Raw genomic sequence first — 25,261 nt, forward strand, 5'->3', positions numbered from 1 at the left:
GACGGAGCATATAAACAACTCATAAACAACTCCAGCAACTGTATCGTACATGGCGGCGACAGTTTGTGGGAAAAAGCCAAAACGTCATTGCGAAGCTTGAGCTTGTTTCTGTTTCACCAGGTCAGGATGTAATGCTAGAAGGTATTTTGTGTCGTTCAATCTCATTACTTCCGTGTGTTTGTTTGTTTTCTCATTAAATACGAAGATTTAAAAAAACGTTGTTTTAGAATGTTTGCCTCATGACCAACTTCAACGTGAGATTGCAGACACCTTTTGAGACGCATGAACCTCATTGCATTGCTTAGCAGTCGACTGTTTGTTTAAAACATTTCACAAAATTGAAACATCGTCTTTTTAATTCATAATGCCTTACAATTATCGTGAACATTACAATTATTAGTCGATGAATTGTATCGTGAGTTCCGACGACTTTGCGTGATTCATTCTGTACCAACCAGTCCAACATCCAAGTATACTTGGGGTGCATCTTTGCAGACACTAAAACTATTTTTCCAAACAATTCTATACTTCAAAGATTTTAAGACAAAAAAAAAATCACTTTTCCTATAGTCTTTGGTCGACCCCCCCCCCCTAAGGGGGTTGCGACCCACATGCTGAGAACCCCTGTCCTAGACTGTAATAGTCCTTAATGTCGTGTGTGGCATGTCGGTAAACAGAAATAGATCTAGATTTAATTCTCTCATGCGTTTATCAAGCTCGTGTATAGCATTTACTTCCACAATGATAAGTAACTGTAAAACTCTGTCACACCACTTACGGGGCATAAGAGTTATAGACTCTGGTTTTAAAACAAGATTTTGTCTTGCTGCATTCTTCCACTTCACTTCTCTCTACATGTACCAGATTTGGGTTTTAGCTCTAGCGGGTTACTAACAACACACTATTCTGACCTAATGACACTGCACTTGACGTCTTACGTAGACGATATTGTCTCGCGTACTGTGTGGAGTCCACTCAGTTTGTAGTGTCAATAGTGTTTAACATTATTTAGTCTGTTACAAAACTTCATCAGTTTAGTTTGTAATGTTGTAGCCAGTGTTGTGGATTAGTCTCATCAAGTTCTAGCGCTACAAGTGTTCGTGACGACGTTTATTGAATTTATGACAGCTATTTATGTATTAGTTCATGACAGCTATTTATGTATTAGATCATGACAGCTATTTATGTATTAGTTCATGACAGCTATTTATGTATTAGTTCATGACAGCTATTTATGTATTCAGCTTATGACAGCTGTTTATGTATTCTTTTTATGACAGCTATTTATGTAGGCCTATTCATTTTTTGACAGCTATTTATGTATTCAGTTTATGACATCAATGATGTTTTGGAATTCTCTGACCTGTGACAGTGACTGTAGATCTAGAGCTAGGATATAAAAAAAATGTACTTACTAAAATGACCACAAAAAACAGCTGCGGATCGCATCTCATTTTTAAAATAGTGATGATAGGTGACGCTGGCGTTGGGAAGTCCTCATTGTTTTTCAGAGTCAGAGATGGTCAATTCTACGGCGACAACATGTCAACAATTGGCGTTGACAGCCTGTCAAAAACTTTCTCTGTAGATAATGTGAAAGTGAAGGTACAGTATAGATCTACTCGTATATATTAGTAGCTTTTAACTATTCCAAGTGTTTAGGATAATTATTATTATTCGCAATTAATAGTTATTTTCTAATTGCGCGCGTCCCCCCCCCTCCTTATTATTGCCCTGTGCGACATAATATGACTATATAAGACAGATACGTTTTGTAGGTCATTTTTGAAGATGAAAAACATATCTGCATGTGTTTCAAAGTTAGTCACAGTTTTCATTGCTGCTATTGTCACTGCACGGGTGTTTCCAAAACAAGTTGACTTGATCTATTTATAGCTTTCTGGGTAACTCCGTGTGCTCGAAGAAAAAAAAAAGGATACATAAATTATTATAATAATACTAATGGTCATGTCTTCGAGTCCCAAGATTAAGAATGGTCACAGTGTTTCACATGACGACACAAACCCAGTTGCGACCTACATATTCTTCCGCATCTCATGTTGACAAAGCCGTTGTCCGCCAGGGTTTATTTAAGTTTTCTTAACGTCTTCTGCGCCAATCTTCTACAAGGACCTTTCTTTGGGCCTCAAATGTGTGTCCCGCGGCTTTCATGAGAGCTCTCCAACTGTCTCTCCCAGAGGCCATCTTCTGCCAGTTACTTTCCTCTTTGGCTGTGAGAGCGAAATTGCGCCTGGCTGTGTGAAATATCGGTCGTCTGATACCCTGGTCACTGCCAGCCCATGTCATTCTTCGGGAGGTTGGGACTGTCTCGCGCGCGTGAAGTTTTCTTTGTATTTAATATCTGTGTTTTAGCATATAGGAAGTAGTTTCTTTTAGGTGCATTTTATTGTCTAGAATATTGTGTATGTGTGTGTTTACGTCATCCTTAGTTCCTGCAAGAGAGAGAGAGAGAGCTTCTTTTGTTGGCTGGTTAGCTAGTTTTCTGTTTACCCGTTGTAACGGTACGTAAATACATAGTTTTATTAAAGAGGCTGATCTTTCGGTACGGGTGTCGCTATTGAAAAGTTCTTTGGTGTAGCGGCATCGCTAGATCTAGGTTTTCTTTTCGTTTCAGGATGTTAGGCTTGGGATATGGGAAAGATTGTCGCCTTTCCGCCCTTGGAGCCGATCCTAGCTATCGTTGATGAGGTGTAGGAAGTTATTGGTCTGTAGGGCGTTACGAACCCTGCTTGACTGTGGCACCGTATTTTGAGGTGTGCTATAGCTATTGTAAATAGTTTGATTATGTGTACTTGCTGCTGTAACTACCATTAAGACTTCATCATTTTTATCATACTATGTTATCTGTTCATTAAAGTGTTAAACTTCCGCTTGGGTTGTTAACTAGTTTGTCAGTTCACTTATCGTTAACATTAACAGTGTTCTTGTTGAACTATTGCCTTTTAGTGACTCACTGATTAGTTGGCTAACGTTTATTTGGTGCTCGTACTTCTGTATGGTATTACGTAATTACCTGTTGGTTCTTGCTTTAAACTGTTCAGGGTGGGGTTACGGAACCGTAATATCATACCCTATCTAAGCGACTAACCCACCTGACAAGGACTAGGAAGTAGATTACCTCTGAAGGTACATCCGAAACATGTCAAACATTTTTTGCCTGAGTTGCCAGCTATAGTGATCAATACAAAATACAATTTAAAAAAATAAATCAATAAAGTTCACAAATGAATGCAAAGAACGAGAAGACAATGTCGGTCTCTATCTTGTCCACGCTGCTATGAGTAAGGGTGTTAACACCCATGGCAGGTTAAAGGGCCGGTAGGGCCACCTAAAGGGCCTCATGAATGTTACTATAGTAAGTATTAAAATGTTAAAGGTTTTATAGTATTCTGTTCTAAAAGGTGCCCTCTGAGCGTCGTGTTAAAAAACAAATAACCTTTAACAGACTCTACGGTGTAATGCTAATGTAATCTATCACACTTTCCGAAATAATGTAATAGCCTACACCCGTAGACAGTGCTACTAGAAGGCTTCATCCTTTAAGGGGCTACACACATAAGCTTAAAGCCTCTTTCTTATATAGATATAAAGTTCACTGTATGCATGCGTAAAGTTATCAATACATTATCAAACTTAACAAAATGATTTTGAGGACAGGTAGAACTAGAATTGGAAGCCCATCATATGATATACAAGTTATGGGCCGAATGGTATAAAAATGCCCGGGCCGATTTTGACACTCAGTCCGTCCCTGATTACTACTTACGGCAATGACAACCTTGCGGAACCGTGGTGTTAATAACATATCAATAATTACACAAAAAACTCAAATCCCAAATCTAAAAGAAAAGAAAAAAAAGCAAAGCTTAAATAAGTGAAAGCATCGCACAATTACTGATACATCTCTCAATACTGTATTTTTTTTCTCTAAAATGCCAAATTAATTAATTATCCCTAATTGATTAACCAATTGGTTATTTTTCATTGGTTCACATATTGCCTTTAACAACAAATAATTGAGCAAAATTTCATCTTGATCTAAGAATAGGAAGTGGTAGAAAAATCGTGTACAAGAATTCTCCCAGACAGACAGTCTAAGTTAGTTCATATACATAGTCTTCACACACACACAAAAACAAAAAACATTTAGCCACAAATGCATATGAGAATCATACATATATCACAAGAAAATCGCTGTCAGAATAATGAAAAGTCACAGAGGCGGGATATTCCAGTGGCGTAGCTAGAGTATATGATGCCTGGTGCGGTACCTCATCTTGATGCCCCCCCCCAAAAAAAAAAAAAAGATTAACTAATTAATAACTTTGCAAAACCTGTTCAAAATAATATGTATTCATAAATCAAATATTGTTAATTCAAAAATATCACTTTTACATAAATATACTACAAATGAATTTTACGCGCTTTCTTGCTGGCAAAAGTATCAATAATTTTATCGAAATCCATTTTTTTCCACCAGCTCTTGTTCAATGGACAAAATGGCTAAATTAGTGAGTCATCGTTGATCGCAAGTAATTCTTGATCAGTTTAAGTTTGGAAAATCTTTTCTCGCATGTAGCAACGCTTACCGCAATAGTAAAAAATATGCGAATCATGATGACGATATTTGGCACTGAATTATATAGCTGATATTTTTTTTATAAAATTCAAGAGCTCAAAAGGTCCTTGTTTTGGAAGTTCGGAGGCTTCTGATAAAACTGTGACAAACCATTGAAGCCTCTTTCGCTCCAGCAGAAATTCGTTTTTATCAATGTCGCTAGGATTACTATCGAGATTGATTTCGACCTGAGGATTTAATAGCTGGGAAGGCGACAAAAATTCATATCTATCTGCTAAATCATGAAGTTGCTCGAATCGGGTGATTATTTCTTGAACAATCCTGTCTAAGATAGAATAAATTTCCCTTCGTAGCTCTTCTTTGTGTTTAAGTACAGAGTAGTCACTTTTCTCACTAGGCATCTTTTTCTTATGGCCAATACGTTTTTGAGGTTCTGTACTGATTCTCAAATCTGAACACACGCTTTCGGCAAAGGTAATGCTGGCTTCAGCGATGTCCTCTCGATTACTACTTAAAAATGTCTCTAATGTTTTTAGTTTGAGTGAGCAGTCTCGAATAGACAATCCTTGTTTTTGAAGGTAGAATTTGCGCATCATTAATTTCAGTTAATACAGGAGCCCAAAATCCAAGATAGGTGAGAAAATTAAAAGACTGAACAGCAACCAATAATCCACCTGCTTCAGATCTAGTCGATGAATTTTCATCTCTGCTAGTTAATGTCTCCAGTGTTTGAGCAGGCAATGAATAGTGACTTCTAGAATACGTTTTTGGACACCGTAGTTTTGACCTTTCATAACCGTAGCATTATCATAGCCTTGACCCCTGCATGTCCATTATGTCTAAGCCATCCGAACGCAGTTTCTCTAGAATCATCTCAGCGATTCCAGCAGCATGCTTTTCCTTTGTGTCGATGAAGTCAATAAAAGACTCTCGAACCTGCACCCCGTCATTATCCATGACAACGTACCGTAAAATTTGGGAAGTTTGATCCAGCTTTAAGATGTCAGGTGTACTGTCAAAAATAATAGAGAAATATTTGGCTTGTTTTACTTGCTGTATGATTTGTTTTTTAGCGTGATCCCCCAATATTGTAATAAATTCATTTTTGTATTTGTGGAGACATGTATGTATTCGGTCTGGAACAAAGCTTAGTTCGAAGCACATGCTCCCTCAAAAGTGGATCGTACTTTGATAGTAAATTTACTAACTCTCCAGGTTTTCGTCTCTCGTATAATCAAATCTTGGGCCTTGTTGTCCATATTGTTTCCTACTCTCAGGCGAACTTCAAGTTCCGTCCAAGCAAACGATGACTGAATGTGAGCTCTGCTGGTCTCATGTTTTTCTATTTTCGGGGATAACCTCCACTACTCATTGAATCCATCTTTGGATTTAAATGAAGATGATGAAATCTTAACAAACGTGGCCCCTTTACATTTAAGGAGGGAGAGGGCGGTACTTACGGCCTACGAGCGCTACAAAAGGGGCGACTCTAGGCTAACCACCACAATCTTAGTGCAACAGTGGAGAGAGAGGAACCGCATAAAAATGCGATCGTTCCTCCACATTGCGGCCAATTTGTCAAAATCATCTGGGCTCTCCACTGATAGAATTCCTATTAGAAGGATTAATACTTGCCCTTCGTGGAGGAGATTGCCGACCCCACAAATAAACATGTCCCTTATAGGGCAAGAGGGAGCCACCAAGAGGCGATTAACACCTGCCATACTCCAAAACTTGGCATCAGCTACACTAAAGTCCTACCCATCAGATGCCATTTTCTGCTACACCGATGGGTCAGTAATGAGGGACCCCGAAAGAGCTGGGTATGGGGCCCTTATAGACTACACAGACTGGACAGAACCAGAGATGCCGATTTCTCCGTCTGAGCTTAAAAGGGTTTTGAGGCGCCAGCCAGACTAGTCAGTCTTGAGCACTGTTCATCATTTTGTTTACGTTACAGTATTACAATTAACTAGTTAGTTAAAAAAAAACTCGTAGAAAACAAAGGTTAGCTTATTTAATTATTATAATAATCATTATTGTCCGTATGGAAATTTGTCTTACAATTTGTGCATTACAAACTATTAAGAATCATAAAGAAATGAATAAACTAAGACAATTGTTTAGAGCTAGAGTTTAGAAATATATTTGTAAACTCAATATCTAGATTAAACCAATGGACTAAACAATGAAGTAAAAAAAAGGTTGGCCTATCGTCTTCTTCTTCTTTATATTACAGAGCATTGATCAGTGTAGTAACAACATGTACCGTGTGTCCGAGATAAATCTAGTAAATTAGATTCAAACTGTTCTATAGCTTACATTGTATTGAAGAAATAGTCAAGGAGATGAAACAAAATAGCAACATAACTAGTTTATAAATCGTTAGTTCATGTTTAAAATACAGTCGTTTATGTTTGTTCGTGTCCATTCAATTAGTCGTTTTTACTGAAATGCTCAGGGAAATAGGAAATTAATACACGCTGGGAGAATTTTGGTGCCCCTCTCCACTTGGTGCCCTGTGCGGCCCGCACCACCCGCACATTGGTAGCTACGCCACTGGGATATTCTCTTATAAAAGTAGAAGCCACGCTGAAAATTATCGTCAAAGCAAAGCCAACCGATATTACACAGTAATCTACAGCTGCGCCGCTTACTTTGACAGTCACCATCACATCGAGTAGTGGTCGAGGATTCCCCGGCATTTCCCCCGAAGTGGCCGGCCAAAGTAGAATACACACTTTTTTAAATTTCAAGTACATGGGGTATTAACCACATACCTCGGCCATTCGGACATCAGTTGCAAGATTGTTTACAACGTTTACCCATTGAACTCTGGTAGTAAGATGTCGTCAACTTATGGGCTTAGAAAGCATGATGTCGTCAACTAATGGGCTTAGAAAGCATGATGTCGTCAACTAATGGGCTTAGAAAGCATGATGTCGTCAACTAATGGGCTTAGAAAGCATGATGTCGTCAACTAATGGGCTTAGAAAGCATGATGTCGTCAACTAATGGGCTTAGAAAGCATGATGTCGTCAACTAATGGGCTTAGAAAGCATGATGTCGTCAACTAATGGGCTTAGAAAGCATGATGTCGTCAACTAATGGGCTTAGAAAGCATGATGTCGTCAACTAATGGGCTTAGAAAGCATGATGTCGTCAACTAATGGGCTTAGAAAGCATGATGTCGTAAATAAATGGGCTTAGAAAGCATGATGTCGTAAATAAATGGGCTTAGAAAGCATGATGTCGTCAACTAATGGGCTTAGAAAGCATGATGTCGTAAATAAATGGGCTTAGAAAGCATGATGTCGTAAATAAATGGGCTTAGAAAGCATGATGTCGTAAATAAATGGGCTTAGAAAGCATGATGTCGTCAACTAATGGGCTTAGAAAGCATGATGTCGTAAATAAATGGGCTTAGAAAGCATGATGTCGTCAACTAATGGGCTTAGAAAGCATGATGTCGTAAATAAATGGGCTTAGAAAGCATGATGTCGTAAATAAATGGGCTTAGAAAGCATGATGTCGTAAATAAATGGGCTTAGAAAGCATGATGTCGTAAATAAATGGGCTTAGAAAGCATGATGTCGTAAATAAATGGGCTTAGAAAGCATGATGTCGTAAATAAATGGGCTTAGAAAGCATGATGTCGTCAACTAATGGGCTTAGAAAGCATGATGTCGTAAATAAATGGGCTTAGAAAGCATGATGTCGTAAATAAATGGGCTTAGAAAACAATATGTCGTAAACAAATGGGCTTAAATAATGTCCAGAAAGCTAGATCTCCTAGTTACGGAAATAAAAATTATACTTCCTGGTCTGTTGGGTTTCTTTGCAATCTAGAAAAACTTTGTGACCCTTTAAATTTAGTTCTTTTTATCAGTCGCTTGACACTAAAGATTACTTTCCCAAATAACTTTATTTTATAAGCGTTGCATCTTGCTTTAAAGCAAAACACCAACACCACCACTACCACTATAACCTTGTGATAAACTTTGGTCCACTTCGTCAGCTTATGAATGTAGATCTAAATGCAAGAGAATATTTCATTGTACCTCATCTCGCTTGAAGAATGGAAACATTAAATATCTAAATTTAAATGTATAGCTACGACCCACTTAAATACTACATTTTTAAAGAATAAATAAAGTAAAACAAAACTGGTCAGTACAATGAAAAACAAGCAAAAACAATACAAAACAAGGAAGTAGACTAAATAAATTTAAGAAAAAGATTGCCAGCAACAGGAAATAAAATTCGCACGAGATGTCTGACACTTTTTTGCTTTGGTTCTCACATATTGGAAATGTCCCTTGACAAGCTTAAGTTTCTCTCTCTCTTTCTCTCTCTCTCTCTCTCTCTCTCTCTCTCACACACACACACACACAAACACACACAAGTGCATTCAATTTTCTTCAATATCAAAAGAAAAAAAAAAAAAGGAAATTATTTAAAAAATACATTTTTTAAAAATTCCTCCTTAAAAAAAAACTGTTGACTTTTTTTTAAAGATTGATTACTTTTTTTTTTACTAATGAATGATAAATTAAAAAAAAAAGAATTTGTTTTTCAGGTCCAATTACTTTCTCTCCCCCCCTCCCCCTTTTTTTCTCCGAAAACAAATCCTCATTTTGCCATTGTATAAATTTACCCTGAATTTATAAAATTCTAGTTTGGTTATTTGATCTAGAGTTGGCAACATAAAAAGACAGTAGTGTAGACTAGTTGGGGCATGAAACTATGGTTGGAGATAAGGTATAGAAGATTCTGGTTTTGCCAAGCTAATGATTTGTACATAAGAAGGTTCTCAAAATGTTCCTGAACGTCTGTTATTTTATCTCTTTAGTGACTATAGGTGGAAATTTCCATTCTCCTTGAAACTGTCATGTAGAGTTGAGCCTTCGGCTCTTGGAACTCTAGACCAGCAAAAGTGAACAAGAGCTCCCTCTCACGGGCCTGAATGAGAATAGTGTACACTGTTCTGTCTGGCGGGAGTCAGACTCGCGGTAACAGGCCGCTTACACCGGACCTCCTGCCATTTTTCGATTCTATACCAGGCTAACCCTGCATGTAACGGCCCCTTGAGGAAACTCCTTGATTATGACAAAGTTGTGGGAGCTTTTTTACAACTCCCCAAAGTGCAATGAGGATGCTCTCGCACCCCCTTAGGAGTCACATAGATCTCCAGACCAAATTTGATTTTACGAAGATTACATTTTGAAAAATTATAACGGTTCTCCCTGTGTGGCCAATTAGCTCCTATCTCTCTGCCCCCCCCCCCAAAGATATACATAAACTGTTACATTTCTAGGAAAATCGTTAGAGCCGTTTTCGATAACTTTGCCCACCCACCCTCCACACATTTATAGTTTGCAAGCTTGTAAGAGGAATTGTAATTTTAAAAAAATCACCTCCAAATTCTAGTTTCCTGTTATTAACTATAGTACAGTATCTTTGAAGTACCCCAGTTTTGGGGTTAAGATAAAATCAAGCATAAAATGTAGGCTATATTAGTTGGCGGCCTTTTGTACACGAGTATGGCTGGAACCATAACGTGAAATACTGCACGATTGCTCCAATCGGGCCCCTCTATTTACATTAAGCATATCACTATCTGTCATGGCCCCTCTATTTACATTAAGCATATCACTATCTGTCATGGCCCTGCTATTTACATTAAGCATATCACTATCTGTCATGGCCCTGCTATTTACATTAAGCATATCACTATCTGTCATGGCCCTGCTATTTACATTAAGCATATCACTATCTGTCATGGCCCTGCTATTTACATTAAGCATATCACTATCTGTCATGGCCCTGCTATTTACATTAAGCATATCACTATCTGTCATGGCCCTGCTATTTACATTAAGCATATCACTATCTGTCATGGCCCTGCTATTTACATTAAGCATATCACTATCTGTCATGGCCCTGCTATTTACATTAAGCATATCACTATCTGTCATGGCCCTGCTATTTACATTAAGCATATCACTATCTGTCATGGCCCTGCTATTTACATTAAGCATATCACTATCTGTCATGGCCCTGCTATTTACATTAAGCATATCACTATCTGTCATGGGTCTTGTCACAGGTTTTTAAAGATGTCGGACTTACAGGGTTAACATATTTACTGTAGGCCTATCGTACGATTGACGTAACTTTAATTAACCCACTGTCGCCTATTATCTTTAAGTTGCTTCCTATGCATGTTGAATAACAGATGTTGGTAGAATGATCTAACTAATAGTTGTTATTGTAAAAAAAAATAGAAGAGGGACCTCGCACGCATCCCTTAAATTGGGTCCCGCTATTTGTAAGCCGGCCTTGGTTGCACTGGCGGATCCAGGGGGGGGGGGGGGGTAGGGGCGATCTTCCCCCCCCCCACTCGGCCGAATTTTAGTATAGAATTAAACACAATTTGTATACGAATTTATTACTTATGTTAATAATATATACTAATTATTTATATTTCACCTTTTTTTTTAGATTATTTCGCCCCCCCCCCTCTAGTATATAGGCTGATTTGGTGGGGCCGGGAGGGGGATTGCATCATTCCGCCCCCCCTTCCATAAACTTTCGAGTGGGGGGGGGCGGTCCAATTTATTTATGAAAATCAATGCTTGCTAACAATATCAATTAAATATCTATATGATTAAAACTTGTTATTGGTGTTTTAAGTAATCTTTATATTATGTCGTTCCCCTGCGAGCCGATTTGGGGGGGGGGGGCGATTACTTTTACTGTCCTTCCCACCTAAACCCTTTGAGTGGGGGGGGCGGTCCTACTTTTATGGGGAAATCATAGTTTGTGAACAAAATAATTGAATATCTATATAATATAAGCTACATATTGATATGTGAACCCATTGTATATTATGTCGCACCACACTCTAATATCAAATTTTGTCATTAGTAAATATAAAATGAAAAAGGGTTGTACCAGGTGGGAGGGCCGATTCATGCAATCGCTTTCCGAGCATCGGAAAAAACAATACTTTTTTTTTTGTTTTATAGTTAAGATATTACAATTTTTTTTTTAAATCTGTCACTAATATTATTTATATATACTATAAATTAAATTCTTATATCGAGTCGCCCCACCCCTATTCTTTAATGCCAAATGCAATCATTAGCAAATATTATAAAAAGGAGCGAGGATTAATCATTTTTAATCATCACGAAAACACGATGTTTTAAAACAGAATAGTCAAATATGGCGACAGAGTTTATGTAATTTCATCATTTTTTAATATAATTTTTTAACGAAAGACTTTGCTTTGGAAAATTTAGAATTCATACCAAATTTCTCAGTAGAAGAGTAACGATTGAGATGAACCCAAATATTCTTTTCCAATCCGCCTTTTTCCAACCTTTACTCAATCTGTAATTTTTCTATTTAAATTTGGGACTATAGCTCACAATTTATGCTTGAATCCTAAAAATGCAAAAAAAATTTAGACTAGAATTTAATTGGCCCACTTCATTTCTCCTCCCACTTCAGAAATTTTTTGTTAAAGCTTTAGGTTATAGTTCTGCAACAAAATAAAGTTACAAACATGCCTATTGAAATAAATGTATAACTTACAAATGAGCTTTTTTTTATAAATATTATTTTTCGAACTTTTTTTTCGACGGCGATCCTCAAAGCCTTACTCTAAATATGTGGGGTATCGTCTGATCGTTTTATTTGCAATGTAGTAAAGGCCTATAAATTCATATTACAATATTTTTGAAGTAAAACATTTTTCAAAAGTTCCTGCAGTGATTCGTTATGAGTGTAGATGTCATGAGAATGCGTTTCTGTAGTGAAGAATGCAAGAAAAAGCTTTTGGCGTCGGGGCTTTGCCCCGAACCTCAATGCAGTTCTCCCCCAGAACCCCAGGCTATCAAAAGAAAGGCCTCAGCATGACTGTTTATATATATATATATGTGCTGTACGTATAGGGTTAGGGTTTACTGGGCGTTAGGGTTAGGGTTGGGAAAAAAATCGCCCCCCCCACTCCGAAGTTCTGGATCCGCTAGTGCTTGGTTGTAGCATTATAATTATTCTAGATTATTAGCAGATTTTTTTTTTCCTTGATACATTTATTTAAGCTCATGGTTTAATTATACTTTTGCTCCACAGATAATACTCATAGACACGGCAGGTATCGAAAGATTTCAAACCCTGACCAGCGGCTTCTATAGAAACAGCCACGCAGTTTTCCTTGTATTCAGTGTTGATAACCCAGTAACTTTAAGCAATCTAATTGTCTGGAATAAAGATGTGTGTAAATTTGCACCAGAAGGTAGAGTACTTGTTCGTTCTTACATTACCAGTACGGTAGTATTATTTAAAATATGAACAGTTAGCCATTCTCTGGCACTACCTTTATTGAGATTCGTTTAGGGGAAACAAAATTTACCGTAATCTCATAACCATTGTCACTGGAGAATTTATTAATTTTTTGGGGGGTTTGAACTAGCGCCTATCGCCCTATGACCCTCCTATAAATGTTCAGGGCCTGAAGATGTCCACAAGATCCAATGTCACCACCCCTTATTATTTGTAATTATTATTAATATTATTATTATTATCATGTTTTTATTGATATTATTTAAAAAACGTCCATTTTCCAAGTATGTGTATAGTAAAATTCTATTTTTATTCCAAAGCTTCTATCAACTCAATCTGTCTGTCTGTCTGTCTGGTCAAAAGTTTGGACACGTTTTTTATCCCACACCCAATCTCGGATCAAGATAAGATTAAAAAAAAAATTATTTTTTTACCTGACAAAAGTAAAATTAATAAATAAAAATAACCAATTAGCTGATTTACTATTGGTAATTAATTATTTTGTTTGGTATCGAACTAGGGAAAGAAATCATACTTGACAGGTGTGGTAGTATAAGTTGAATTAGTCCCTTGAGGAGGCTAAAGCTATTTTTTTTTATGCATTTAAAAAGCAATCACGGCAACAGATACTGTTTCTTCCCCCCCCCCCTTATTTCCCCCTTTCTCAGCTGATCCAGACACGTGATAGGATCATAGCGTACTGAGAAAGCTAAAAGCATGAAATTGCGCTAAACAAAAACCATTGGAAAAATATTTCTAATCGCGCATTATTTTAAGTCTAGATCTATTAAAAATTAATTACATGACTGAACCGAACTAATTGATACAATTACACTTAATATAGGCTTTTAAAAAAAAGTATTTATATAATTTTAGCGGCCCCCGAAAGGGAAATAGAAGCTATTAGTTTTGGGGGGTCTGTCTGTCCGTCCGTCCGTCCTTTTTAGATCTTGTAAACTAGAAAAGATATTGAAAATCCGACATCATTCTATTTTAGAGCATTCAAAGTTCTGATGTAATGGCTACTTTTTTCATTTCTGAAAGAAAAAAAAATAATTTTTTTAATCAACTATGCAAGCAGTTTTTACACCTTTTTTTTTACAACTATTCACTATTAATAGTAACAAACACTGGAGGCTATTTAGTAAGAAAGTTTTCAATTTACCATATTTTTAACACATTTATGAAAAAAAATATTTTTTTTTACAATTGTTTTGCTAGGTTAAGTAAGTTCTGTCATACTAACTACTATATTTACAAAAAACAGTGTACTTTTTTTTAAGAGAAAAAATCTATTTAGTAAGCATATAAGTGGAAAATAATTTAAAACAACAATTAATGTTTTTCATATTATCGCGTGAACTGCAGTACCACACTACGGTCTCGGAACACTTAACTAAAGGATTTATTTTTTTACGTTTTTTTTTTCTTGAGGCTTTGAATAAGAGATTGGCTCTTTATAAAACAATTAGATAAATTAGATAATCATTATATGACATCAGTTAGGCCAGATTCATATCGAACTTCACTTTCATTTATCCCTTTGTCTGCTGGACCGTTGGGGCACCACACAAGATCTGTCAACCTTCTTTCTCCATTCTTCTGTCATTTGCCTTTAATAGAATTTCATTCTGATCTTCTTTCTGAAAATATTGAAACCTGCCTTTTTACTTGCCTGGGTGGACCACTTCGGGGGCCGTTTTGAGTTTGTGTTTCCACACAAACTGTCTTTGTAACCTTGTTTTATATTAAATTCGCAAAAATAATATAATTTTAATAGTATTTTTGTTATGAAATGGAGAAGAGCGTGCAAGAGCCTACATTATATCAATTATATGTTTTAATTGTCACACTGAGCAATGGTTGAAGATCAATTCATTTATTGGTTTCTTGTTGAAAGCTCTTAGATTCGTGATCGGAAATAAACATGACCTCCATTGTGGACTGCCCAAACAGACACTGGAACAAGTTGCCTACACTATTGGCTGTGAGTGTGTCTTCACTACTTCTGCTAAAACAGGTAGGTGGACCTAGGAAATAATTTCGCTTTTTTAAAAACATAATGATGAAAATGTTAGCTCGAAGAAGCCTAGTAAAACAAACATGGATACAAAAATATTACCGAATGAAGATTATGAAAAGCACTGGAAACATATTTATAATGGCAATGTCTTCGAGTTCGAAGATTAAGGATGAGTGCAGTGTTTAACATGGCTACCCAAACCCACTTGCGACATTGTTATGTGCGCAGCTTAGTCTGATTACGGAATGGTGCGAATGTATGTTGAAAGAAAGAGAGAGAGTGTCAGGGTGGGATTTCAGATTAGCTAGGGTATGATATTATGGTCCCGTATCCCCACCTGAACAGAGTAACGCAAGACATAAAGGTAATAGCATGTAAAATACACACATTGAATAAAAGTTACTAAACTGAACATTCAATAGTTGTTCAACGTGTTGCGCACGACAGGGAGAAGGATCTGAAAATGGAGTAATGTAGCCTAAACGAAGTTATTATTGATATATAATTAATATTTAATCAAGATTAATTAAAGTCTTTATTATCTACTATATTAAATGAGTCTGTTGGTGCAGACCAAGCCGTTGTCCGCCGGGGGACTATTCTAGTTTTCCCTACGTCTTCTGCGCCTATCTTCTATAAGGGTGCTTTCCCCTGGACCTCAAATATAAGTCCCGCGGCCTTTGTGATAGCTCTCCAACTGTCTCTTTCAGAGTACTAGAAACTTATTTAAAGTACTGGAAACTTATGAAGAGTACTATAAACTTACCAAAAGTATTGGAAATATATCAAAAGTACTAGAAACATAGTAAGAGAACAGGAGACGCATGAAAAGGATTGGGAACATACCAATCAAGAATACAGCAGTTGTAACAAGAATAATGGAAGTATGTCAGAGAATACTTTAGAATACTTCTAAGAACTCGTTGATTTTAGAATATACTTGTAAGAACTCGTTGATTTTAGAATACTTCTAACTACTTCTAAGAACTCGTTGATTTTGTATCGTTAAAAAATATTGTTCATACAGTAAAGGAGTCAAAACGTATCCCCCCTTTCCCGAACCCCCTTAGTGTTTACAACTGTCAGGTATCTTACAACAGCCACGCTCATTTCATACCGAAGTCCCCTGACATACATTTTCATTCATTATGACGGCCAATGATTTATCTTTGTGAGTTGGAGAAATCAACTATTCAATAACAAATGGTTACGTGCAATGGATGAATGAGTAGGATATTCCTTGATACAATCAATGTTCCAACAATCGCACTGTCAATTTCTTTGTATTATTTTAATACCTCTTCTGGCATTACTAGAATGCCTGTTGAGTATTAATTAAATATTCTTCTTCACGCCAACTTTGTTGTTGTGTATGTCTAATTCATCTATTGAGTACTAGAACTAAATAGCACAACAAACATACAGATACAGAACTTCACTCTTGAATAGCAGATGGTACATTTATTATACACTAAATAACAGTTCACTGGCAATTCCAGCCATTAATAAGCACATATTATATTTCACATCAATCAATTCAGAAATCCAATAGAATATATATATGGACATGTTCGCCGGATGGAGGACAAGCGCATTCCGAAAGTCATCCTCTACGGACAACTCGCGACTGGCACAAGAAAAAATGGTCGCCCCCACCTCCGTTACATAGATGTAATAAAACGGGACCTCAAATCAGTGAACATCAATACTAACAATTGGGAAGACATAGCTCTAGACCGCGACAGATGGAGAGAGACATTGACCAGGAAAGCTATGGACAGTGAAGGTACATGGGTCTTAGCTCAGGAGGAAAAATTTACAATCCGAAAAACGGCCAGCTCCTCTACCACCAAAGAAAAAGCCACCTTAACCTGCGCTTTCTGTGGACGGAAGTGTCTCTCCAAAAAAGGGCTCCACGTCCACAAGAGGAAGTGTGCTTTGAGATGAACCATAGTCGTTCTACGACTGAAGGAGGCCAATGATATATATATGTATGTCACAGATGCCATTATAGATTTATTTGTATATTTCACATTTAAAAGCTTATGTGTAAATAGAAATATAAACCCTTGACTGAGCCTCAGGAATTACCCCACAAATCTAGATCCTTGACAGCGCCTCAGGTTTTACCCGAGACGTAATTACGATGTTGCAAATCTATTGGTTGATTTGAAAATAAATAAAGACATTTTAGCGCCAGAGAATTGACGAGAGTAGAAAGAACGCCAGTCGATGAAAGAATTTCCTAGTAGACAGTCGTGTATTCTAAGAGCTCTGATTTAAAGCCTTTGTAATGTTTTTTTATGCTTTTTGATCTGTAACTTGTACATAAGCTGTACTTACGTTTTATATTTAAATAAAGTTCCAGAGTTGTGTTTTAACAAAGAATCTTTTATTGTGAATCCTAGATCGTCATTCATTCATCTATTTTTAATTCAAGTGAAATCCCCGGCACCACAACACACGTTGTGACAATGTATATATATTAATTACACAACTAGTAATGCCTCATATCTAATCACTTCTATGTCCAAGATACCTACTGATTTCTGACCATGTGGTCAACTCTCAAAACGAGACTTTTACCACGTGAAACATTATAAACACACTCAAAGGTTGTACTCCGTGATTCCCACTAGTTCATGTCACAAACAATGATGTGACACGTACAATTTACTCTTATCGTGACATCAAATTCACAAAGCAGGTTGTTACATAATTGGTAAGGAATATAGCAAAGTACTCTGCATCTTGCCGTCATACGGTATGGGAAAGGTGACGCCAGCATTCAGACTACGCTAGACATGCTCACTACTGGCCCATATTTACTGGACCAACCAACACTACCTTGTTGACCTACAGGAACCTAGTCTAAGCTGCCCCATTGACGTCTACAAAGACGCGCTTCTCGTCTCTACACCAAAACAAAGTACACGAATTCATTTTTAGCGGCCCCCGTAAGGGAAAAAAAGCCGCTATTAGGTTTGTGCAAAATGTCCGTCTGTCACACTCAGATCTCGAAAACTAGAAGAGATATGAAAACTATTATTTCACCATTAAATGCAGCTTGAAAAAATTAGGTGCAACGGCTACTTTTGGTTTTCTAAAAGCAAACCGTTTACTTTATAAAATTAATTATGGAAGTGAATTTTTCATAAAAATACACCAATTCTAAAACAATTACGTAAATATAAATGAGCCAACAAATATGGACAGTCTTTTGTGTATTTCCCGTATCACTATGTCAAATATATTTATAAAATGTACTAGAAATGTTTACAACAAACATAAATAATTGTTAAAGGTGTTTTTTCTGGTCATCTAGCTGCTAAAATCCTGGTTCTCCTCTTTTTTGTGGTGGTTAATTTTGAACCAATACAATACCAATGCCCACTTATTCACATCGTATGACCTCAAAACCATTCATTCGATATTTTTTTCTTATCGGCTAGAAAGCCTAACCTTAAGATTACAAAAGAGAGTTTGTGTTTTCTGTCAAGAACTTGATACCTGCTCTTTATGGCTAGAGAGATTCTCACTACTTATACATCATGTCGCCGTGGGCGCGGAAGTTGTTTTTTATTTTTCATTTTTTATTTTGAAAACCCCGTAGTATAGCCCTTTAGCGAAATGTCAAGGGACAACTGTAGCTTCTATCGCACACATTGTTCGTAAAGAACAATTATTCGGACCGCGCATCGGGAGAGAAGATACAAAATATTATCCTTAGTGCAAAGCGACAAGCCATGAAAGTTCCGTGACTGAATCCTTCTATGACCGTCTAATCCACTATTTGGTTATTGCTAGTATCCTGGTTCTCCTCTGCCATTATTAGTTACTTTCCAGTGTGCGTAGCAGAAATTATTAATTTCTTGTTGGACGAGTCTTCATGCAAACTATTTCTGAATTATTTGTTACGTTTATTGGCAGCAGAGGTTTAAATTCCAAATTTTCCTTCTCCCTCGGGCAGTAAGAACTGGTTAGCTTTAGGTGGCAACCAACCTTTTGTCCTACACGTTAAACTCCTAAACGTTATCACCGACATCAACTCGGGGGTGGGATGTGTCTGGGGGCGCGGGTAGATTGGTCATGAGGCCATAAGGTGAAAATCTGCATAATCCCTAACTCAGATTTGACAATATCTATAGCACAAGAGATAAGAAATAAAATAGATTCTAGAACAAACATTTTAGACACATGCAGATCTAGGTATTGTTGTAACCCTGCCTTGCACCAGTGCTTGCGGTGCGCACTAGTGAACGTGAACAGGAAGACACTAGGAGAGAGAGAATAACAGTGCATCAGGGATTGTGAAGAGTCTCAATGTTTGGGAAACTAAGAAGCCAGCTTTTGTGCTGCTTTTGAAGGTTGTAGTAGGGACCTGGAGCGAAGCGGGGAAGGCTGTCGTTGGTCCACATTCGGGTTAAGTAGCAAAGGATTGGTATAGTTTAAACCCAGACTCTGAGGAAGCTGAAGGATGTTATGTGTTTGTCCTAGTGAATAAACACCTGTATTTATTTCCCGTTAAACTGTGTTAAGTTGCCTGCGTTTAAGTTGAGTGCCTACCCAAGAGTTACAATAGTATTGTAAAAGACTAAAGACTAATTCATTTAATTCAAAATAAAATGCTGCACATATTTGAATGACTGGCTGTTAAGCCTCTCGATAATGACACACAAGTCCTAGGTTCGATCCCAATACTAAACAATTTTTGTCAAGGACAAATGAAATATAGATGTTTAATGTTTTCTCGGAGGTTCAGCGAGTGCCGATTTAAATTATTCCAACAGCGGATTCCAGCGGTGGTTGATTTTGAAACCAATACGATGCCAATCCGACGTATTCTCATCGTATGACCTCAAAACCATCCATTCCAAGTTTTTTTTTCTTTCTTTCTTGTCTTGCGGTGTTTGATTTTGAAACCAATACGATGCCATCCCACTTATTCTCATCGTATGACCTCAAAACCATCCATTCCAAGTTTTTAGCGGCCTCCATAAAGGGAAAAAGCCGCTATTAGGTTTGTGCAAAATGTCCTTCTGTCACACTCAGATCTCGAAAACTAGAAGAGATATGAAAAATATTATTTCACCATTAAATGCGGCTTGAAAAGTTTAGGTGTAACGGCTACTTTTGATTTTCTAAAAGCAAACCGTTTAATTTATAAAATTAATTATGCAAGTGTTTTTTTTTCACAAAAATACACCAATTCTAAAACAATTACGTAAATGTAAGGGAGGCAATGTTACAATATGCTAACAAAGGCGCACGGTCTGCTGTGTATTTCCAGTATCACTAAGTCAAATATATTTATAAAATGTACTAGAAATGTTTACAACAAACATAAATAATAGTTAAAGGTGTTTTTTCTGGTCAACTAGCTGCTAAAATTAAATAAAACATTTATGTTTGTTTATAAAGGCTAAGAATGCACTTTGTATGTAAATATCACGCACAATTTTTTAAATGGACATTTTATGCTTCGGCTTTTGTGTAGTAGCGTAAAGCCCAGCCATGACATGGTGCTAAACTAATTTCTTACGCTTGTTTTAAAAATAAGATTTTATTTATTTTTTTTTTTTAGTGCCCGCCCCCATCAGAATGAAAGAAGCCTATTTTTGTGCGTTTTGTCTGATGGTCGGTCTGTTCGTCACGGTTAGATAAAAAAAAATAGCACTAATTAACATTTTTTTAACAAGTAGATTTTTTTTTGTTTGTTTAGTGCCCCATCAGGATAAAAGCCGCTTATTTTTGTGCGTTTCGTCTGTTGGCCGGTCTGTCCGTCACGTTTAGATTTTTAAAAAACAACACTAAAAATAATTTGAAATCTGATTTAACCTTTAATGTTCCTTTCGAAACATTTATATAGTTTTAAGTATCGATAATAGATTGTTCCGGATGGTTTTGTGAAAACAAATCAATGTCAACGAATGTCTGTTTGCTCTTGTAATTTATATTATAAATAATTACCGTGCTTAAACGTTGCAAAACACTTTATAAATCATATGTTGTTCCAGTTTTTTTATGTAAATAGCATATAAATGCTAAATGAAAATCTCTATACTGTTTTATATTTCATTAAATATGAAGTTGTTCCTGGAATTTTTACATAAAAAATAAATTATGTCAAATGATTGTTTGAAATCGCATTGTTTGAAAATACGTCACTATAGTTTAATTATCGATATCATTTTTAATATCGACAATAGGTCGTTCAGAATTATTAAAAAAAGGAAGTAATTTATTAGAAACGATTATTGAAAAACACTTTTAAGACTTATTTTACATTGAATTTTCTTGCTGAAACATAACAGAGTTTTTTTTTATATGTTAAGAATGTTCCGGATTTGATTTTGAAAACGAAATCGACCTACATTACTTAAATTTTCTTACCAATCGTCGCCAAAAAAGTTCCGAATTTTATATAAAAACTGTAGTAACACAAATGACTGTTTGAAATCCCTCTTCTAATAAATAAAACAAATAATTTTATTCTCATTTACGAATATCGGTTGTTCCGGATTTTTATGAAAAACATTCTAACTCTATGTAAAATTGCACTTTTGTCGTACATTACAGTTTAATTTTCTAGCTAAACGTTTTAAAATCTAATTAATATTATGTTCCGATTTTAAAGGAAAACAACTTTCTAACACCAAAATATGGTTACAAAAAATCTCTCCGGAAGGCTATAGTATATCTAATTTTTTATACGAAACCATTCCAAAAATTTAATTAACGGTTTTAGATTTATCTAGAATTCTCTTTTTCTCTCACTATATATACAAACATCCGGAACAATCTATTATAGATACTTAAAACTATTGCGATGTTTCGGAAGGAAAATTAAAGGTTAATCAAATTTTCAATTGTTTTTAATTGTTCTTTTTTTCGATATTAACATGACGGACGGACAGACTGACAGACAAAATGCACAACAAATGCAGCTTTAATCTAAATAATAATTTCAATATCTTTAAATGAGTTCTATTAGAACTCTGTAGAACGGAGTATATGCACCCTCAAGAAATTTTTCTCTTGTTAATAAAAACATTTTTTATTACTAGCCCATTGTGACGAAATGGATTTTTTTTCTTTTACCGACATATGATTGAATTCTTCAAATGTAATTCTAAAAGAACTCACTCGGTGCACCAATGTCTATGATCCCTCGATAATGGCTCGTATTGATGAAGCCATATTTTAGTCTAACTAGGCCGTGTGACGTAGTGGATTTTTCCCCTTTGACGTCATTAGGAATTAGTTCTTCTTTAAATGAAATACTAAAAGAACTCACTCGGTGATTTAATCTAGATTTTTTAAACTAGATCTAGATTTTTTTTACAGTATATCTAGATTTTTTAAACTAGATCTGGATTTATATTCTAATTAAAATCTTTGTAGATTCTAGATCTAGAATTTCTGGGTCTAGTTTAGACTGACATAGACTAAAGCAAGACATAGAATTTATTTCAATTTCTAGACTTAAAAAGTAAATTTTGATTTCCAAACGTCTCGATCAATATTGCAATGTTCTAATATACTAAAACTAATCTACTATTTTTCAATTTAGTGTTGCATTTAGTCTATTGATAGATTATCTAGGATTTTTATTTTCATAAATCTATTCTAAATTACATCTAAATTTATATTATAGATCTAGATATAGTAGATAAAGTTTAGTTTATGTATTGCATAAGATAAGATAAGATGTAGATCTACATCCTCATTCTAGTTCCGTTGAATTACAAATGCCAATAGCTCTGTTGATAACTGTGCTGAGACATCGAAGTAGGCCTACAAGCAAGATATATCTGGTTTTTTTTTACTTCTTTTTTTTTTTTTTCAATTATAAATCAATGTTGAAAGATTATCTAAAATTGCTCGTCTGACATATTGTACACATCCGGTAGATGCCATGCCGTAATGTGTAATATATCTCTTTATCAATAATAGGCTATTAGTTTGTAACCAGTTTGTTATTAAGTTAAGAGCAATGCCTGGTCGTACGGTTAGCGTGCTGAACTGATTATCTCGAAGGTCCCGGGTTGTTTGTTTCTTTTAAATGTTTTGGTTGTTCCTTCAGAGTTGAAGATAGTTTACTTCCTAGTCCAAACCTCCCGCAGGACGACGGGGGATGGGAGCGGGCAGGGTGTGAACCAGGACCATCGATAAATCCGAACGGCAGTCCAGTGCGCAAACTGCATGACCAGGCATGGTTTATACCCTGCTTAGTTTTTTTTTTTTTACAACGGTAAATGAATCTTTGAAACATCATTACTTTTAACCATCAGAATTAAATCACATCTTGAATATTCTTTGCGAATAGGCGGATCCGACAGGGATCCGACTCCGACGGGGGCCGCCTCTGAGTTTGTGTGATAACACAAACTCTCTTTGAAACCTTGTTGTTTTTGTTGTTGTTTTTTTACCATAACCTGGCAGAAGGGAATGTTAAGATCCACAATAAGTAATTAAAAAAAAAAAAATATAGGTTTAAGATTAGATCAAGGTATTGTCCCGAGATTAAGTATGAGTGCAGTATTTGATAGCATTTATCTACCTTTTTTAAGAATATCAGAATAATGTACCGAGAAACACCAAAATCTGCATTTTTTAAAGTTTCAAATACCGGAAATAATGCCGAACCCCGCTGTTCACTTTCTTTGATGTTGGAAGTTAAAATGGCTCGTCAACCGAATAAAGTCGAGCATCACTGGCCTAGTGCAACTACATTGTGCACACCAGCCTCCAGTAGAATAGGGCTATTTGTAAAGTAGTCTTTCCAGCTTGACTGAGCGTATTATAGAGCGATGGCACCTTGATGGAAACCTTAGATGCCTCCTATAGATCACCCAGCTCTTAGAGAGACATACAAAAGTGTGGAGAAAACCACTGTTTAATAGACATTTGATTTTTTGTTGGTAGTAGAAAAGACCTATTCCGCCTTATTCTCATTTAGAGGCGACCGAAAGCGCTTTTATCGTTAGCCAGATGTTGGTATTTCTCTAAACAGTGACACATCGTTGGACACTGTGCTGCCTAGGTACGTGAAGTGGTCGACATTACAAGGTGGTGGCCAGTCATTTGATTTGTGGAGATGAGCTACCGAAATAAATATTATTATTTTTTACTTCTCCATAGTATCTGTCCAATGTGGCAAGTTTTTAAGAGGAAGACACGGTAGACCAGGGGTTCTCAACCTGTGGGTCGCGACCCCTTTGGAGGTCGATTGACGATTTCCCAGGGGTCGCCTAAGACCATTGAAAAATGAATTGCTATTGTCTGTTCTTCTATTGCTGTGTGTGTGTGTGCTGGGGGTCGCGGCAGAGTGGGGGGTTTAAAAGGGGTCGCCGAGCCTAAAAGGTTGAGAACCGCTGCGGTAGACCATATAACATTTGAAATGTAAACTCAACAAATTGTTAATTGTTTGCCTATACTCAACAGTGAATAACTGGCATACAGGTAATCTATATATTGTATCGCTTACATTTGATGTTAATATCATGTTTCGTTTGGTCTGTTCTCCTTTAGGTGAAGGAATACTCAATCTTCTGGACAATGTCTGTCAAAGTTTAGTCTCGGCACATAACTTGAAGCAATACCAAGCAGTGAATTCCTGGCAAGAACAAAGCATCCACGTAAATAATGGCAACGAGGGGAGACAGTCTGCTTGTTGCTCCTGACCTTTAACCTTACTGCGTAGTACTGGAGTTACTCATCATCTGCGACAACCCCAGGGACAGATGACTTGAATGATATCTAACACTAGAACAGGGGAACAGTAAAAAGTATATGTTTAAGGGTCCAGTGTTATAGCTACAGCCTCTAGAATTATATTATATTTAGTATGAAATTAATAATTCAAATAAAGAGTTGTGCAATTGTAATTCATCTATAAGAAGGAAATAAAATGTTGATTTAATTTATTGTGTATTTTGCAGCCTCTGTATTGTTTAGTTAGAGCCAGTTAGATGAATACCAGGACACTGAAGCACAACTTGTTTAAATGTTTAGGCCATTTCCCTTCACCAAACGTTAAAAACACTCTTAATCCTGATTCAATAACACTGAGTTACTTCCCCTGACTGTGCCATGTTTGAACTTTTGCCCACTCAAGACTTGACATATCAAATTTCAAAACAATTATCAATGAGATAAGCTCCCCTTTGCTTTCTATGCATAACCCAATGTTAAAAAATACATTTCCATTAGTAAAAGGAAAACTTTTTTTTTTTTGCGGTCAGTAAGTCACACTTTCTCAATCCTATTATAACTCATCCCAT

The 25,261-nt window shown here is 36.3% G+C and overlaps 1 protein-coding gene across 3 annotated transcripts; it reads left to right on the forward strand.

The window, feature by feature from the left end:
• The first annotated feature begins 792 nt into the window (after positions 1-792).
• On the forward strand, positions 793-25,024 carry LOC129927325 (ras-related protein Rab-15-like). 3 transcript variants are annotated; one of them, XM_056035825.1, is made up of 5 exons: positions 804-1,096; positions 1,313-1,605; positions 12,743-12,905; positions 14,853-14,972; positions 24,510-25,024. In XM_056035825.1, the coding sequence occupies exons 2-5, from the start codon at positions 1,420-1,422 to the stop codon at positions 24,659-24,661; spliced, it is 621 nt and encodes a 206-aa protein (XP_055891800.1). In that variant the 5' UTR covers positions 804-1,096; positions 1,313-1,419; the 3' UTR covers positions 24,662-25,024. The 3 variants fall into 3 exon arrangements, with proteins under 3 accessions (XP_055891801.1, XP_055891800.1, XP_055891799.1); XM_056035826.1 differs by lacking the exon at positions 24,510-25,024 and adding an exon at positions 15,686-15,740 and having other exon boundaries at positions 793-1,605; XM_056035824.1 differs by having other exon boundaries at positions 804-1,605.
• The last annotated feature ends 237 nt before the right edge of the window (positions 25,025-25,261 follow it).

The sequence above is a fragment of the Biomphalaria glabrata genome, chromosome 7 (assembly GCF_947242115.1).
Source record: "Biomphalaria glabrata chromosome 7, xgBioGlab47.1, whole genome shotgun sequence".
Lineage (NCBI taxonomy): Eukaryota > Metazoa > Mollusca > Gastropoda > Planorbidae > Biomphalaria > Biomphalaria glabrata.